The following is a 15763-nucleotide window of genomic DNA, read 5'->3' on the forward strand; positions in this document are numbered from 1 at the left end:
CAATGATATATATGTAAAAGGCCCTTGACTGCATAAAATGTGTTTAACAAACTACTTAAATTCTGTATTATCAAAAATATGTTGTTAGAATGCATGTATATTAGCAGCCTAAATTCATTTCCAAGTTCAACTTACAGCTGTAACAGAGATGTCTGGGTAAATCTAAATCATCAGACATTTAGACTGAAAAAAGTAACCATTTGTTAGAATGATTATCAGATATTAGGTGTGATACCATAATTTAATTCACATGGCAGTCATTAAAAAGTACTATTTTATATATATCTTTAAGCAGAGATATAACAGCAATTTTAATTTCACATCATGAACACAAGCTTTGATTTGCAGTTGTGGGGAGTTGGTGTTTAAAATGTAATAATAACCATAGTTATCATGGTGATGCTTATGCAGTATTTCTGGAGGCAGCATTTTGAGTTAATAAATATTCTGAATGAATAAAGTAACCATATTATTAACATCTTAAGGTCATGCATATCCATGGTCCTCTCTTAAAATTTCCTGCAACATCTAACATTGACTAGCTCCTGACTATGATATTTTTCATTTAATTTTTGTTTTTAAAGTTGTGAATATAGCCAGTCTATATTATCCTAGGTCCAACATTACCATCACTTCTCTGAGACAATATCAGATTCTGTAAAATAGACTGGCACTAATTTTGTCACTATTATTGAAAACAAAAAGAAAATCACAAAAATCTGAAATTTTGTGACAAATTCTTTACTATCAGTCTAGTGGCTAGCCTACCTCTAGGCATACAGACACTTAATAGAAAAAATGCGGGAAAAAAAATGGTAGTCTCATAATAGCAGATTCAAATAGTCCTCAGTTTTTTTGCTCTGTAGAGCCATTTTCCTTATTTTCTTTGCAATTTTTTTTTTGCTAAAATCACATGACAGAAATATGCTGGACATGTAGTTAGCATTTTCATAATGAAATAACAACATGACAAAATATTTCATGGAAACTTAGATCATACACCACCAATTTGAGGTCTCATTCTTTAGCTGATTTTGCAGTTTGTTAATATTTTTCTTGCATCAAACATGACCCTCACTTTTCTTTTGATTTTTATTTAGCACTGACAATATTCTTCAAGAAAATGTAGTTTACAGACATTTAAAATGGGTCCTGATGTGTGCTGTAGACATAATGGAAATAGGTCAATTTTATACAGAATAAAGAACAAAAACTATTTAGTGTGTTATAACCTCTAACCCTCTTCATAACACTTACCACTAAGTAGGTACAGATACTAAACATTTATTTTGAAAGTGACTACAGTTGAACCGGCCTAAATGGCCAGCTTTTAAGCAGCCACTTTTCTTAAGCAGCCAATCAGCTAACTTCCCAAACTGACTTCACATTCTTATTTCAACTTGTCTGAAGCAGTCACCTGCTTTAAACAACCACTTAATACTTCCAAATAGGCATCAAAATAAAGAATATTAAATAAACAGTCACAGGAGATATACTGCCTCAATGGCTCAATGGTTATGTAAGGTGTTCCATTAGGGCAAGCGCCTGCTCCCTGTGAGTGCAAAGACAAAATTGTACGATGGCGAAGTATGACAGTATGAGGGTGAAGCGTAACAGTACGATTGATAAGTGTGACAGTACAATGGCAAAATGCAGTATTACGATGGTGAAGCACGGCAATACAATGGCTATGCATGACAGTACGATGGTGAAGTGCGACAGTACGATGGTGAAGCGTGACAGTACAATGGTGATACTACAATGGTTAAGTGCAACAGTGCGATGGCGAAGCATGACACTGATGATGAAGTGTGATAGTACGATGGCAAAGCACAAAAATATGACGGGCTGTCACCATCGTACTGTTGCACTTAAAAATGCCAGCATACTGTTTGCGCTTCGCCTTCATACTGTCGTGTTATCACAGTTGTACAGTTGCCATTGTACTGTCACGCTTGGCTGTCTTTCCATCATACCTTCTCGCTTCATGCTCATTGGGAGTAGGCGCTGGCCCTAATGGAACACCATGGTTTTGTGTGTCTCTGTTGTGTTATACCAAAGAAGTTGGAAAAGTACTGGTAACTCCCTTGCTTGACACTCAACATTTAACTTGAGGGGTTGTTTCAGATGATTTTATAAGCTTTTGGTCACACTCATGTTATAATTTATCATAATCATGCTACTTCAAATAATTAAAAATTTATTTATTTTGCATAGTATCATAAGGTAACTTGACATGGACAACCAAGATGGCGTCACGATATTGGGGGTGGTCACATTATTTACTCGTATAGATGATATGCTGCTACAGAGGTCTAAAGATGCATTTTAATCATTTAATACACACGTATACAATTGTAAAAATGCATTTAATTTATAAAATTATAAAATCAAATGTTCTGAAACTCACCATGAAAACTAGTCAATTTTTGTGCACATTTTGCGGAAAAGTTATGCATCCAAACTGAAAATAATTTATATCCTCATATCTTTAAATATGTCCTTCAGGTGCTCCACCTATGAACAAAAGAACTTATTCACTGAGTTTTATGCCATTTGCTCTGTAATTTGGTAAGTAAATTATAAATTTCAATATTTTGTTGCAAATAAATTGAGTAACAAGGGGCTATGCAATTCCAAAAATATGTTTATCGTAAAACTCACCCAGTCTTATGAACAGAAAGTGAACCCAAACATAGCTGATTTGGGGTATATTACATTGTGTTTATGACCCTTGCATGTTCAAATGCAGAAATCCTCATCTAAACTGGCTCTCTATTGTTTGGGAGACAACAGAAAAAGCAAGGAAATGTACTTATCAATTACATTAAACATACATTAATTTAGTATGGCCTAAGACACATGCTTTCCATGAGATTTCCATGCAAGTCAGTGAAGTTTTGAAATTGAGGGTTATTCAAACAGTAGCAAGCATATTTGAACTAGGACACAGATTGAAAATATTGTAAACGTTTTACAAAATTTAAATACAAACAATGTAGAATTACTAAGAAATGAACACAGCACTCAAAACTCTAAATATATGAGGATGTAAAGTCTCAGAAATAAGAACAAAAAAACTTACATGTACTTGGAATTTTTTTAATGACCCTCATACTGCAGGCAGGTTTCAACTTTTTAGGGTGTAAAATATAGAAATTTCTAATTTACCCATTAAATTCCAGAGCAAATAGCATGAAACTCAATAGATAAGTTCTTTTGTTCATAGGTGGAGCACCTGAAGGACATATTCAAAGATAGGAGGTTATAAATTATTTTCATTTTGGATATGTAATTTTTCCGCAAAATGTGCACAAAAAATGACTAGATTTCATGGTGAGTTTCAGAACATTTGATTTTATAATTTTATAAATTAAATGCATTTTTACAATTGTATATGTGTGTATTAAATGATTAAAATGCATCTTTAGACCTCTGTAGCAGCATATGGTCTACACGAGTAAAAAATGTGACGACCCTCAATTTCGTGACGCCATCTTGGTTGTCCATGTCAAGTTACCATAAATGTCAATCATATATTGTAGGCCTACCTGTACAATTTTTTTTAATATACTGTATCTATTTTGGCAATTCAAAGAGTTTTTAATACAAATTTAAATAAATACTATAGGTACATCTTCAAAATATATATTTTACCAAACTTATTGGCACTTTAAATATTTTAATACTTCTAAATGTTGGTATTTAATTGCAATAAGTAACAATTTTTATTACTTCCCTTTTATAAATACAGCACATGAATCAAGCATGTTTCTTACTTAGATATATGTTTTTCATTAGTATTAACAGTTTATGCAAGAGAAATAAACGTACATAGTACACACTTGGGTTAGTTTTATACAGAATAAGGAACATTTTAGATGGTGGGAAATTGCACAGGATCAAGTTTTTTTCGTTACTCTTGTCAGGGCCTCATTCACTTTTTTATTTTGGTATGTTGTAAGCAGAAAAAAATCGAAATGATTTAGTAAATAAAGAAAAGTATGCACTGGAATTTTAGTAGAGATTTCTATAAAAAAAATTATAAGGACAGTTTATTGTTAGGCACTGTGTATTTACAGTACCTATCGATTTTCCTTTGTCATATTTTCATTGTTGTAAGCAACTTCAAAATTTGTTGTTATTTTTTGAGGTTGTGTTTACCACTGGCACTAGAACCGCAAATTTAGCTTTGAGTGGTCTATTTTCATAAATATGTGCATTATTTTTCAATTTATAAAGAAATATAAAAGAAATGGTGCCTTATTATATATTACGTCCCACCCTCTGTTCTTATATTAAAACATGGTAATGAACGGAATCCGACATCGCTCCGTTTCGCCGGTCATAACTTTCCGTAGAAATAAGCTATCGCTGATACTCATGTACCGATCGGAAGGTCTTACATTTATTTAACAATGACAACAAGAAATCCCCACCAAAGAATGCTATTTTTGCAGAAATCAAGCGAATTTTATCGCTTTCGGAATTATTTACATCTCGATCACCCATCAACTTCCGCTTTTACCAAGTGCGAGCGATCTCATTGGACGGAACAAAAGAGTCAAATGGCGCGATATTTGAATGTAAAAAATCCAAACAAACCAGAACAGTATATTTTTCTGTATAACTTCTTTTGGAAAAAGTCATGAATGAGAAAATATCCAGAACGATTTGTCCAACAGAAATAGTATAGTGGTATCCTGCTTTTATGAACAGAATAATATAATTTTTCAATTTGATTTGCCCAATCAATTACATCTTAGTACCACGGCAAATCAAATTGAAAAATTATATTATTTTGTTCATAAAAGCAGGATACCACTATACTATTTCTGTTGGACAAATTGTTCTGGATATTTTCTCATTCATGACTTTTTCCAAAAGAAGTTATACAGAAAAATATACTGTTCTGGTTTGTTTGGATTTTTTACATTCAAATATCGCGCCATTTGACTCTTTTTGTTCCGTCCAATGAGATCGCTCGCACTTGGTAAAAGCGGAAGTTGATGGGTGATCGAGATGTAAATAATTCCGAAAGCGATAAAATTCGCTTGATTTCTGCAAAAATAGCATTCTTTGGTGGGGATTTCTTGTTGTCATTGTTAAATAAATGTAAGACCTTCCGATCGGTACATGAGTATCAGCGATAGCTTATTTCTACGGAAAGTTATGACCGGCGAAACGGAGCGATGTCGGATTCCGTTCATTACCATGTTTTAATATAAGAACAGAGGGTGGGACGTAATATATAATAAGGCACCATTTCTTTTATATTTCTTTATAAATTGAAAAATAATGCACATATTTATGAAAATAGACCACTCAAAGCTAAATTTGCGGTTCTAGTGCCAGTGGTGTTTACGATTGCAAATAAATGCAAATGAAGTGGAGATCAACATGTATTTCTGAAGTAATGAGAAGGGGTATCTCCTGCTTTTCTCTTATTCTGCATTACTGGCTTTTCCAATAAACTATCTGGCATTTCAACCATATTCAGCGAGAGGTCAGGAAGTATAACAATGAAATATTTGTTTATTGAATATTGTTTTATAAATGCTATGCCCGTAGTAAAATTTCTCTTATCTTATATCAGTTTTATTTTACACAGGCCTATTATACTGTACTAAACATAGCATGCTTGAAGAGTTTGGTGTTGTCAGTCCTTCAAAACTAAATGAAATGACATGAAATCATCAGAACTGTTGATAAAATCTCTCAAAACATGTTTCAGGCATGTGTTTCAAAGAAATGTTGTGAAATACACAAGTTTTGAAAATAATTGGGAAATATCTTGACATGGTAGCCATCTTGAATTTCTTCGTTAAGTCTTAACGAACATTTTAAAGTACCTCCTGAGGTGAATTAAAATTTGCGTGAAATTTATCGTTAAACTGCATAGTTTAACAAAATTATTGTACTAACGTTTCACCAACAACAGATTTTTTTAACGAAAAAATTTAACGAAATATTTAACGAAGCTGCGCTAATTTAACAAAAATTTTATTGTTAAAAATTCTGAACAACCGAACAGTTTAACAGCAAAATTTAACAAAATAATTAACGAGCCTTCAGCTATTTAACGAAAATATCATCGTTAAATATTTAACGAAAGTTTTGAACAACTGGGCCAGTATGTACATTGTATTATTTAGCATGTCTAAATACATGTCATGCACATTTCATTTTGTAACTACGTGTACTAACATAAACTAAAATCAATACATAAAAGGAGTGCACATTGTTCAAATAATAAGAATGCGCTTCATTATCTGGTAATTTCACAAGGAAAATGTATGTATCACATAGACACTTTAATCGATAAGAAGTAACAAAATGGGTAAAATTTAGTGCACATCATTGAAGACATCACATAAAAGGCGAGTATATTTGTTTTAAATGTAAGATCAAAGAACGTATTATACCCCTCGTAAAAATATTGCATGTGATTTTCTTCGGTCTCGGATATTACGATCATAGACTGAAATGAACAAATACCCTTTAAATTTTCATTTAAACAGAAACCGGAAAACGGGAACAATGTTTATCTTGTTCAATTTGTTGGGGATAAACTCACACCGAAACAGTTAAGGTCATAAGGCGAGCACCTTGATAGAACAACCTATCTTCGGTAAGCAATGTCTCCTTACATGAAGGATTTTACATCCCAGTTGAGGTTTCGATTCCATGTCGATAATGGGCAAGGAAGTCAAAGTCATTGACATCAACTACTTTGCAATGAAAGCGCCTACAGAAGCAAAGTTTGAAATTTGCAACTACTAGGGATCAGCCTTAATGCATGTCTCCATTTAATGACATGAAAACTTTTGGGGTCACATTAATCGCAAAATATTAAAATCATCGGCGAACACAGTTTCTAGAGTTATGTTGTAGCAATTATTCAAACGCTGGTTGTAAGGTGAACGTTAGAAAAGTCTTATAACATGAAATGATGTCTGTCTCCGTTCTTCATTTACAAATCACTATTTGCTGTTTTCGTGGACGTAAGTTAAACCTGCCATAATAGCCTGAGAGCCAGTTTCTATACATATTACGAAAGTACAATGGTATTGTGGCATTTGGCCTGCAAAACGAACGCTCTTGCAAAATACATGAATTATTAGGGGAGATAACTCTGTATAAGTGCAGTTTTTTTTAAGTTTTACTTGTCATTTCATTGTTTTTCCTTAAAACAGTTCCAATTATGTATTTTTCGACATTGGTATTGCGTAAACATAAGGGGCGTCCTATAAATTAATGTAAGATGTTTTAATTTGTGGTACATTTGAGCCGCGCCATGAGAAAACCAACATAGTGGGTTTGCGACCAGCATGGATCCATGCCAGCCTGCGCATCTGCGCAGTCTGGTCAGGATCCATGCTGTTCGCTAACAGATTCTCCAATTCCAATAGACTTTGAAAGCGAACAGCATGGATCTTGACCAGACTGCGCGGATGCGCAGGCTGGTCTGGATCCATGCTGATCGCAAACCCATTGGTGTTGGTTTTCTCATGGCACGGCTCATATCAAGATTAAATTTACACTTTTAAAGATACAAGGGAATGAAATAAAAGAATTAATGTTGAAATCATAGTACGAAGAAATAACCTTAGAAACTTAAAATCATTTGTTATTACCGCTACTTAAGAGCCCATTTGACAAGAAAATTATCTAAATACCCTAGTTCAAGTTCGGCAAAGAAATACGAAAATCAGTATTAATTTATTTACTCCATCCACTTTATATAATGTCAAAAAAGGTGTTGTAAAAATTCGAATATAAATCAAACATAAATTTTCTTTTGATACTACCTTTGCTATTTTTTGACAAGTTAAAGATACATGAGCGGCAATTTACAGTTTTTAAGCTTAAAAAATATCTGAGAAAGTATGTATTTGGTAGCTGATAACTAGAATAAACAACTCGTTAGTTATGATTTGAGCAAACACGAGCAAAATCATCGAAAAAAGCGAAAACCTTGATATGCAAATTTTTCATATGTAAATAAAGTTATTGAAGTTTTATTATATTTGCCTTAGCAAAAAAAAAGGGTAATTAAAGTACCCCGTCCACAGAGGTAATAGCGTGGGAACCAAAAAGATCTTTGCGCAAATAGTTTGGCTTCCGTGGCCAAGTGGTTAAGATCGATGACTTCAAATCACTTGCTACTCAACGATGTAGGTTCGGGCCTCACTCGAAGCGTTGAATTATTCATTTGAGGAAGCTATCCAGCTGGCTTACAGAGGGTCAGTGGTTCTAGCTAGGTTTCTTCTCGTGATGAAATAATGCACAGAGTCCTCTTGTAGTCTTCCTCCACCATCAAAGCTGGAACGTTGTCACATGAATTAAAAAAGTTTCTGTGTGACGTTAAACCCAACAAAAACAAACAAGCAAACAAACATAAATAATAATATGAAACAAAAAAGCAAAAACAAACAAGATGGCAGTTAGATACAAGCTCAAAGATTTATTTATAAGCACATGGTACTCACTCATTAAAAATTCTATCAACATTATTTTATCTTCAAAACTTAATTGGGCTTAGAAGTATTTTTCCGATATTCAAAATACTTCACTGCATTTTATGGTAAAAAATCTTATGAGAAACCATAGATTACCTGTTGAAAGTGGAATTTTGAAAAGTATACCATATAACGAAAGACGAAGCAACAGCTTTGAAAATTAGCTTTGATGTGTTTTTCATATCTTTTCGAGTGCAACATGTTTTCAATGAAAGGAAAAATTATAAAACAATACTTCTCAAGAAATGTATTCAAACTAAAACAGCTTATAAACACTGAAAATAAAAAATAAAAATGTGCAATTGTAAAAACAAATGTCTAAGTTATGATAAATGATATTGTGAGTATATGTTCTTCTCCGTATTTTTATATTTTGTGACACACCGCCGCCCAAATAGGGGGGTGGGGGGGGTATTTAAGTCATATATGACATATCATATTTAGATATGAAAGGCGTTGAAAAAGCTTATAAGTTTTATGTACGGAAACTCCAACTGAAAATATTCAAAACTCAAACTAAAGATATCCAAGAACTCAAAATGAAACTGTCCAAAATCAAATCAAACTGAAGGCGTCGAAAAGTTCAAACTGAAGATGACCAAAAACAATCAAACTGAAATCTACAAACACTCAAACTGAAGATATGCAAAATACCCATACTAATGATGTTCAAATTGTTAAAATGAATAGCTTTGATAGCAATAATTAAAGTAAACGTCTATCAGAAGTTTTGAAGTTCAGTTTTTATACCAAGTATGTATATGAAGCTTGTATTTTTTTTTTGTTAGATCTTACGGTATTTTAGCAGTTAATTCTTATATGTGATCAGTATTTTTAGTAGGACCAGAGTGAGCCCCATCCTCCGATTATAGGTCTATGTTTTACGTACATATAAGTTACGCTATCTGATGTACATATATGTTACGCTACCTGATTCGCCTAACATATATGATTTTGATTTATATTTTTATGTCTTGGTTTATTAAATGCAAAAGAACAAGAAGATAATTAAGATCATATATTCGTATACTGATTATATCTGATGCAAAATAAAAGAATAAAATAACGTAATTCTATCGTTCGGTGTCTTCTTTTCCGTTGTGCATTGTAATTTATTGTAAAACCGAATTAGATAAATTAAACCAATTAGTCAAATAAATTTGTTATACTGTATGATACCTGGTAGACTAGAAATCATTTTAAAGAAGAGTGTATTTGTTGTTTTAGTACCGGTACTAAAAATTGGTATAAAATGAATTCCCTATTCCCACGTTTTTATAGGTTTTTATGTTCGGCACCTCCCGTAGGCGTTAAGCGAAAATAGCCGAAGCATGTCGTCTGCGCTCCCAAACTCAATTTTTAACGCAGTGATCTCCCTTGCCGCTTCGCTCATTGATCACTGCTAATTTAAAATAAACATATAGGTTGATATAAAACAGAAATCTACTTAAGTTTTGACAATAACATGTCTTGGCCAGCAGGAAAATATTCAAAAGCCTCTATCTGTTTCGGCTAGGGGCCAATGGCAGCATAATTATCGTGAACGGCATCAAAGATTAACGTCTACATAATTGTTTGTTTACTTTCAGTTTCGTTTCAGGATACATAGCGGTCGTGTAAATAATTACCCATTTTCATTCAGAATCGCTATTTTTTATTATGGAACATTCGCCTGTGCTAAAAAAAGTGTTAACTTCGAAAACATTGGGGTAAAACAAAGAGCTATAAAAATAAATAGATCGGCAACTTGAAAGGCATATAGGCTGAACACCACTACATCCAGCTGTTCTTTATTTCATATAAAATCCACTCACTTCATAACGGTTTTTCGACATTTTCTAGCATATCAGATTTTCAGAGACTTATATTCTCATAAAGAACTAGATTGTTACTTTAGAAAAACAAAAAGAAAAGGGGATGTTAACTTTTATATAAGAAAACTACAGTTCGTTAAATACAACCCGCTGAATTTACTACTTTTCGCTTCTTTCAATTTCTCTTTTCGTGACATTAAATTCTTACGCCGCCATTTTTATCTAGCATGCGATAGGAACATGCCGATTTCATTAGAATGCAAAGTGATGCATACTGAAACGCGGTAGGGTAAAAGTAAGCACGTTGCTGCCGAGAAAATGCACTAGGAAAGGAAAAAAGATCAGTACTATTTATATTTGGACTACTTGTGATAGACCTGCGGAGGCTTACATTCTATTTGGTAGTGATCAGCCTATAGAGCAAATCTCGCCAACATCCCGTGATAACGGAATGAGATCTCGTTTACTGGAAGCGGCGCTTTTTCCACGCGCCATTTTGTATGCGAAAGCAATTATTCATCGGTAAAATAATTATCACCGTATGACCACGCTTCTTTTGATGACAAGAAACGTGAACTTTGTGTCTTCAGACTATTTCAAATTAAACTAATGTTTTAGAAGCTAACATGTATTTTAAATGAAGTTTTAAAGGTACAAATTGTAATCCCATGCTCGCCGATGTTTGTTTTTACTAAGACAACGCCGATTCACGCTACAGCCAGTTGCCATTCTGTGTATTTTATACTTCTTTGTGTAATATTAACTAAATAATTAAATAATCAAAAGAAGTCCACTTAGCTGAATTTTAGCTAAGAAACATTGTGTTGGCAGTGATCAATGAGCGAAGCGGCAAGGGATATCACTGCCTTGGAGTTTGCTGCGCTCCTCACTAAATTATCCAATATTGATCTATTGATCGAGTTAGAGGTTATATTGCAGTAATTCGGTCAAAAGAAAAGCTAGTAAGAACCAGTACTGGCCTTGTAGATTTAAAGACATGTTGTTGTTTTTTTTTCTTCTAAACTTGAACTTTTTCCAGAACTGATCTACACACATTTTCCCATGTAGTCTTCAGTACATATTGTCCATTCTCAACTGTCCACAATATCCGAACATCCCTCTTGTATAGTTGCCTCAGTGTAGGCATCATTAGTTCCTCCTCCACATGTTCAATCAACATCAGAACTATTGGCTTTCTCTGTATATAGGCCTGGTCAAACTCATTTTGACAATATGCACTACGGCAGTAGTTATTTGACACGACAATTATGATAACTGAAGCTCTGTCTAAGCATTTTATGGTCTCATCATGTACCATGAAGCCAGGGCGTAAATGCTGGTCTCCCGTGCAGACAAGATTCCTATCTATCCCGGTCATCAATTGAAGACTCTCACTGAGGTGATCAATTACGTTTTCTTGTACAAATTGATCATCTCTACTGCTGTACGACAGAAAAACTACAAATTCGAATTGTCCTTCACCTTCGATTAGCTTGTTTACTATATTCTCCCTTTTTCGCTTTTTGTGGATCTTTTGTTTTCTTCTGTAAACAAATGACACAACCATAGTAATTGTCAACAACGTTACACCTGTAGAAACACTCGACACAATAATAATCTTTCTTCGATAACAAATATTTTTAACTTTTCTTGTAACTGATTCGTCAATGTTTACAGTCAAACCATCTTCATTAGTGCAAGAGAGACTTTGTGCTTTCGTGTTGACATTCCTTGTGTTAGAAAGCCATTCGATGAAAGGCTTACTATCACAGGTTGAACATGTGATTGGGTTTGATGTGAAGACGACTGAACATTGGTTTTCTCCAGACGTCAGTAACTTTGCACATGGAATTTCGTTTAAATCTTTGATGGACACTTCATCCAGTATCTTTATCATGTTATTGCTCACATCGAGAACACGGAGATGATGTAAGTCCATTAGATCGAGGTGTAATTGCTCAAGCTTGTTGTAAGAGAGATCAATGATTTCAATATCTTTACTGTTTTTGAATAATTTTGGAGGTACCATAGGAAGTCCATTGTTAGACAGGTTAATGACTCGTAGTTTAGTGTATGCAGAAAACAATACTTCAAACAGATCTGGTTTATTATCTAGCATCCGGAACAAATCGTTATGAGATAAGTCAAATGATTCTAATTTTGGCATACACGTCGTTGGATGAAGCATTTGTAGTTTATTATCTGACAAGTCCAGATGAGCAAGTGATGTGAATTTAAATAGTGGACATTTTACAAGAAGATCACTGTATCTTAGATTGTTCTGTCTAAAGATCAACTGCTTTACTTTCCAGTTTAATTCTTCATCAATTATGATAGTACTGTTATAAATCCATGCTGACGACGCAGAAGGAATAATGTCACTTGCATTTATGACTAGGGGGGTAAATACACTTTTCACCATATCTAAATCCCTCAGATTGAGATTGGAATAATTGGCTGTTGAGTTTGCAATGACATACTTTCCTGGGAAAATACGAATCAATTTTGACGGTAACGTAGTGTGACTTATGTCAAACACTTTCAGATGTGACATATCTTCCTGTGTAATATCTTTACCCCATGTGTCTGCGATTGTTGAATATGATACATTTAAATACTCTAGTGATTTCAAAAGTTTAAATACCGCCGTCGCATTAACAAATGATATTTGAATGTTGCTGATATCTAGAAATGTTATGTTTCTCAGAGAAAGAGCTTCCACGACTGAAAGACTTATTTCGTTACCTTTGAGAAATGCGCCAACTTCGGACAGATACAGTTTCTGTAAACTAGGTAGTGTGTTGGGCACTTTAAGTTGTTCGGCTATATCCTCTAAAACAAGACGGTAACACTTGCTCATATCTAAGGAGTGAACTGATGGTAATCCAATGAACACACCGCGTTGCAATAAGAAATAGTACATATGAAATCTTAATTCTTTCAATGATGTTAATCCTTTAAAACATTCTCTTGAAAAAATGCATGTCAAATCCCTTCCAGTTGTGTCATTGAACTCCAAGGTTTGAACTTTTGACCAGCTCCCATCAGCAAAACTCGAACTGTTAAGTATAACACTTTTGTCCTTTCGCTTAAAGTCTACAATACGAATATGCACATACTTCTCGGGTACAGCCTTTGGAATATAGTTACATGTCCAGGTAGAGTTGCTTTCCTCATTACAGTGTTCATTAAACATTTCTGATTCTCCATGGCCGACCAAAGTAGTAACTATTGTCAGGGCAAATACAATATATAACTGTGGCTTTAAATTTTTCATTTCACCCATATTCTTCCCTTAGTTACACACGAAAGATGTCTTGCAAATCCAGTTTTTGGATTTCTTTAACTTTATCTACGAGAAATAATCAGCGTCGCATGCATGTCTCCATTTGGTGTTTAATATTGAGTAATCTTCTTTTTCAGTTTCTGAATATATACGTTTCAAGTGTTATATATGGGTGGTTTAAACAATTTAATTATTTCAGAAAGCTTCAAGGGCTTCTTTGATCATGAACCTTATCTTAAACTTATTTATGACACACTCCTGTTTTTCTTCCTTTTAAAATACTTAAAAAAAAATCTGATGTGTATGTTTATAACAAAATATTCGGTACATAAGTTTCTCATATATCTCCTTATGAAGCAAATAAACTATTATAGATTTCGTAAATTAAAGGGAATTCCTATAGTTCTTTATGCGCACCTTTCTGCGCAGCCGACACTTTCTATGGAAAACTAAATTGAAGTCAACATTTTGTTGAAACATGTGACAGACAATGTTAAATATGAGGCATCTTGAATGAAATAACATTTTTGATAAGTTTTATCAGTAATCAAATGTTGATACTGGTTTATATTGTATTGACAAGTATCATGCCTGACAGGTATCTTGCCATTTTTGTGGTTGTGTTTTCACATCGCATTTTAGTACAAAGACAGTGTTGTTCATATAATGTAAGACAATTGACTTAGTAATGATAGGACAATATCACCTTTCAGATTATTAAGTATTCAATCATAGAAAGAATTAAGAATTTTTAAAACTTTTTTTAACTTCTAGCAGATATACATGTAATCAATTTGGTCAGGTTCGCGCCATTTTTGTCCGAACAGTTGTTGTATTCAAGCGGTCTTAACATAAAATTTAGCCTGGTGACCCATACATTTTAGCCATTTTTATGCTCACAATACAATTATTTATACACAAGAAAAACAGGAAAAAAAATTCTATTAAACAGTTTTTTCAAAATATAAAAAAAAATATTTTTTACTGTGGGTATTTTTCATTGAAAAAAGTTCACAAAAGTGAATATGAAACAATATTTTTTTTCATTTGTACCCATTATTGTAAGGATAGAGTATTACAAATATTGCTATGATATCAAATAAGTATATAATAAAATCTGTAAAAATAATAAACCTTATTGTGCTGTCTTGATGTATATTTTAGTTGGTATTTATAAAAAAGCAGAAAATTACGAAAATGTTGAAAAATCGCTGGCAGTTTCAGCAACAGTGGGTGTGTTCAAAACAAATTTCACAAAAGCAAGCCTTATGACCCATTGTTTTTATTTGCTCATTGTTTTCAGCATAAATGTTCCTATCATATATATGAATTTGAAAAAATTCTATGAAAGGAAAAAAACTATTGGAATTCTCTTTAATAACGCACTGTTTAGATATATATATACACTGATGTCCTATTCGCACCACTTTCACTGCCTATATCAAAAAGTTAATTGGTGCTCGGGCATCTAGCACCATCCTAGCATCAACGTCTGGCCGAAAATCGGGGTTCAATATTTTGACCCAAAACGGCTATTTTTCCTGACCCCCTTGATAGGAAACTTTGCCAGTTTGGCAGTGTCCTAATGCGCATACACTTTCACTGTCTATATCGAAAAGTTAATTGGTGCTCGGGCATCTAGCACCATCCTATTATCAGCACAAGGCCAAAAATCGGGGTTCAATATTTTGACCTAAAACTGCATTTTTTCCTGACTATTTTTTTCTGCTATTTTTCCTCACTGACTCGAAATTTCGAGATACTAAACTTAAAATTTCGAAATACTTAACTAGAAATTTCGAGATACTACCTCGAAATTTCGACTTAGTAATGTTACTTAACTCGAAATTTCGACTTACTATCCTGAAATTTCGACTTTTGAACTCGAAATGTTTAGTTATTATCTGGAAATTTCGACTTACTAATTCGAAATTTCGGGTTACTAACTCGAAATTTCAAGTTAGAACGGACAGACTGACCGACCCACAGACGACCGCCAGGCTCACTCCTATATAATGATTTCACAGTATGATCTAACCCGTCTGAGGTATCCCAGTTACTAAGTACGTGGTGAACTTGGCCTTTGTCGGCGAAAATCATCTGCTGAGCACAGAATGGCAAATAATTAATTTATGTTTTTT

At 33.6% G+C, this 15763-nt stretch overlaps 1 protein-coding gene across 1 annotated transcript; it reads right to left on the reverse strand.

Annotated features, from left to right (window-relative positions):
- Positions 1–11354: 11354 nt before the first annotated feature.
- LOC123535902 (toll-like receptor 8) lies at positions 11355–13622 on the reverse strand. Its single transcript, XM_045318663.2, has one exon. The coding sequence runs from the start codon at positions 13620–13622 to the stop codon at positions 11355–11357; it is 2268 nt and encodes a 755-aa protein (XP_045174598.2).
- Positions 13623–15763: the final 2141 nt, after the last annotated feature.

The sequence above is a fragment of the Mercenaria mercenaria genome, chromosome 17 (genome assembly GCF_021730395.1).
Source record: "Mercenaria mercenaria strain notata chromosome 17, MADL_Memer_1, whole genome shotgun sequence".
NCBI lineage: Eukaryota > Metazoa > Mollusca > Bivalvia > Venerida > Veneridae > Mercenaria > Mercenaria mercenaria.

Coding starts and splice junctions, on each gene's coding strand:
- LOC123535902 (XM_045318663.2), bottom strand. CDS start 13,622: ATGGGTGAAATGAAAAATTTAAAGCCACAGTTATATATTGTATTTGCC.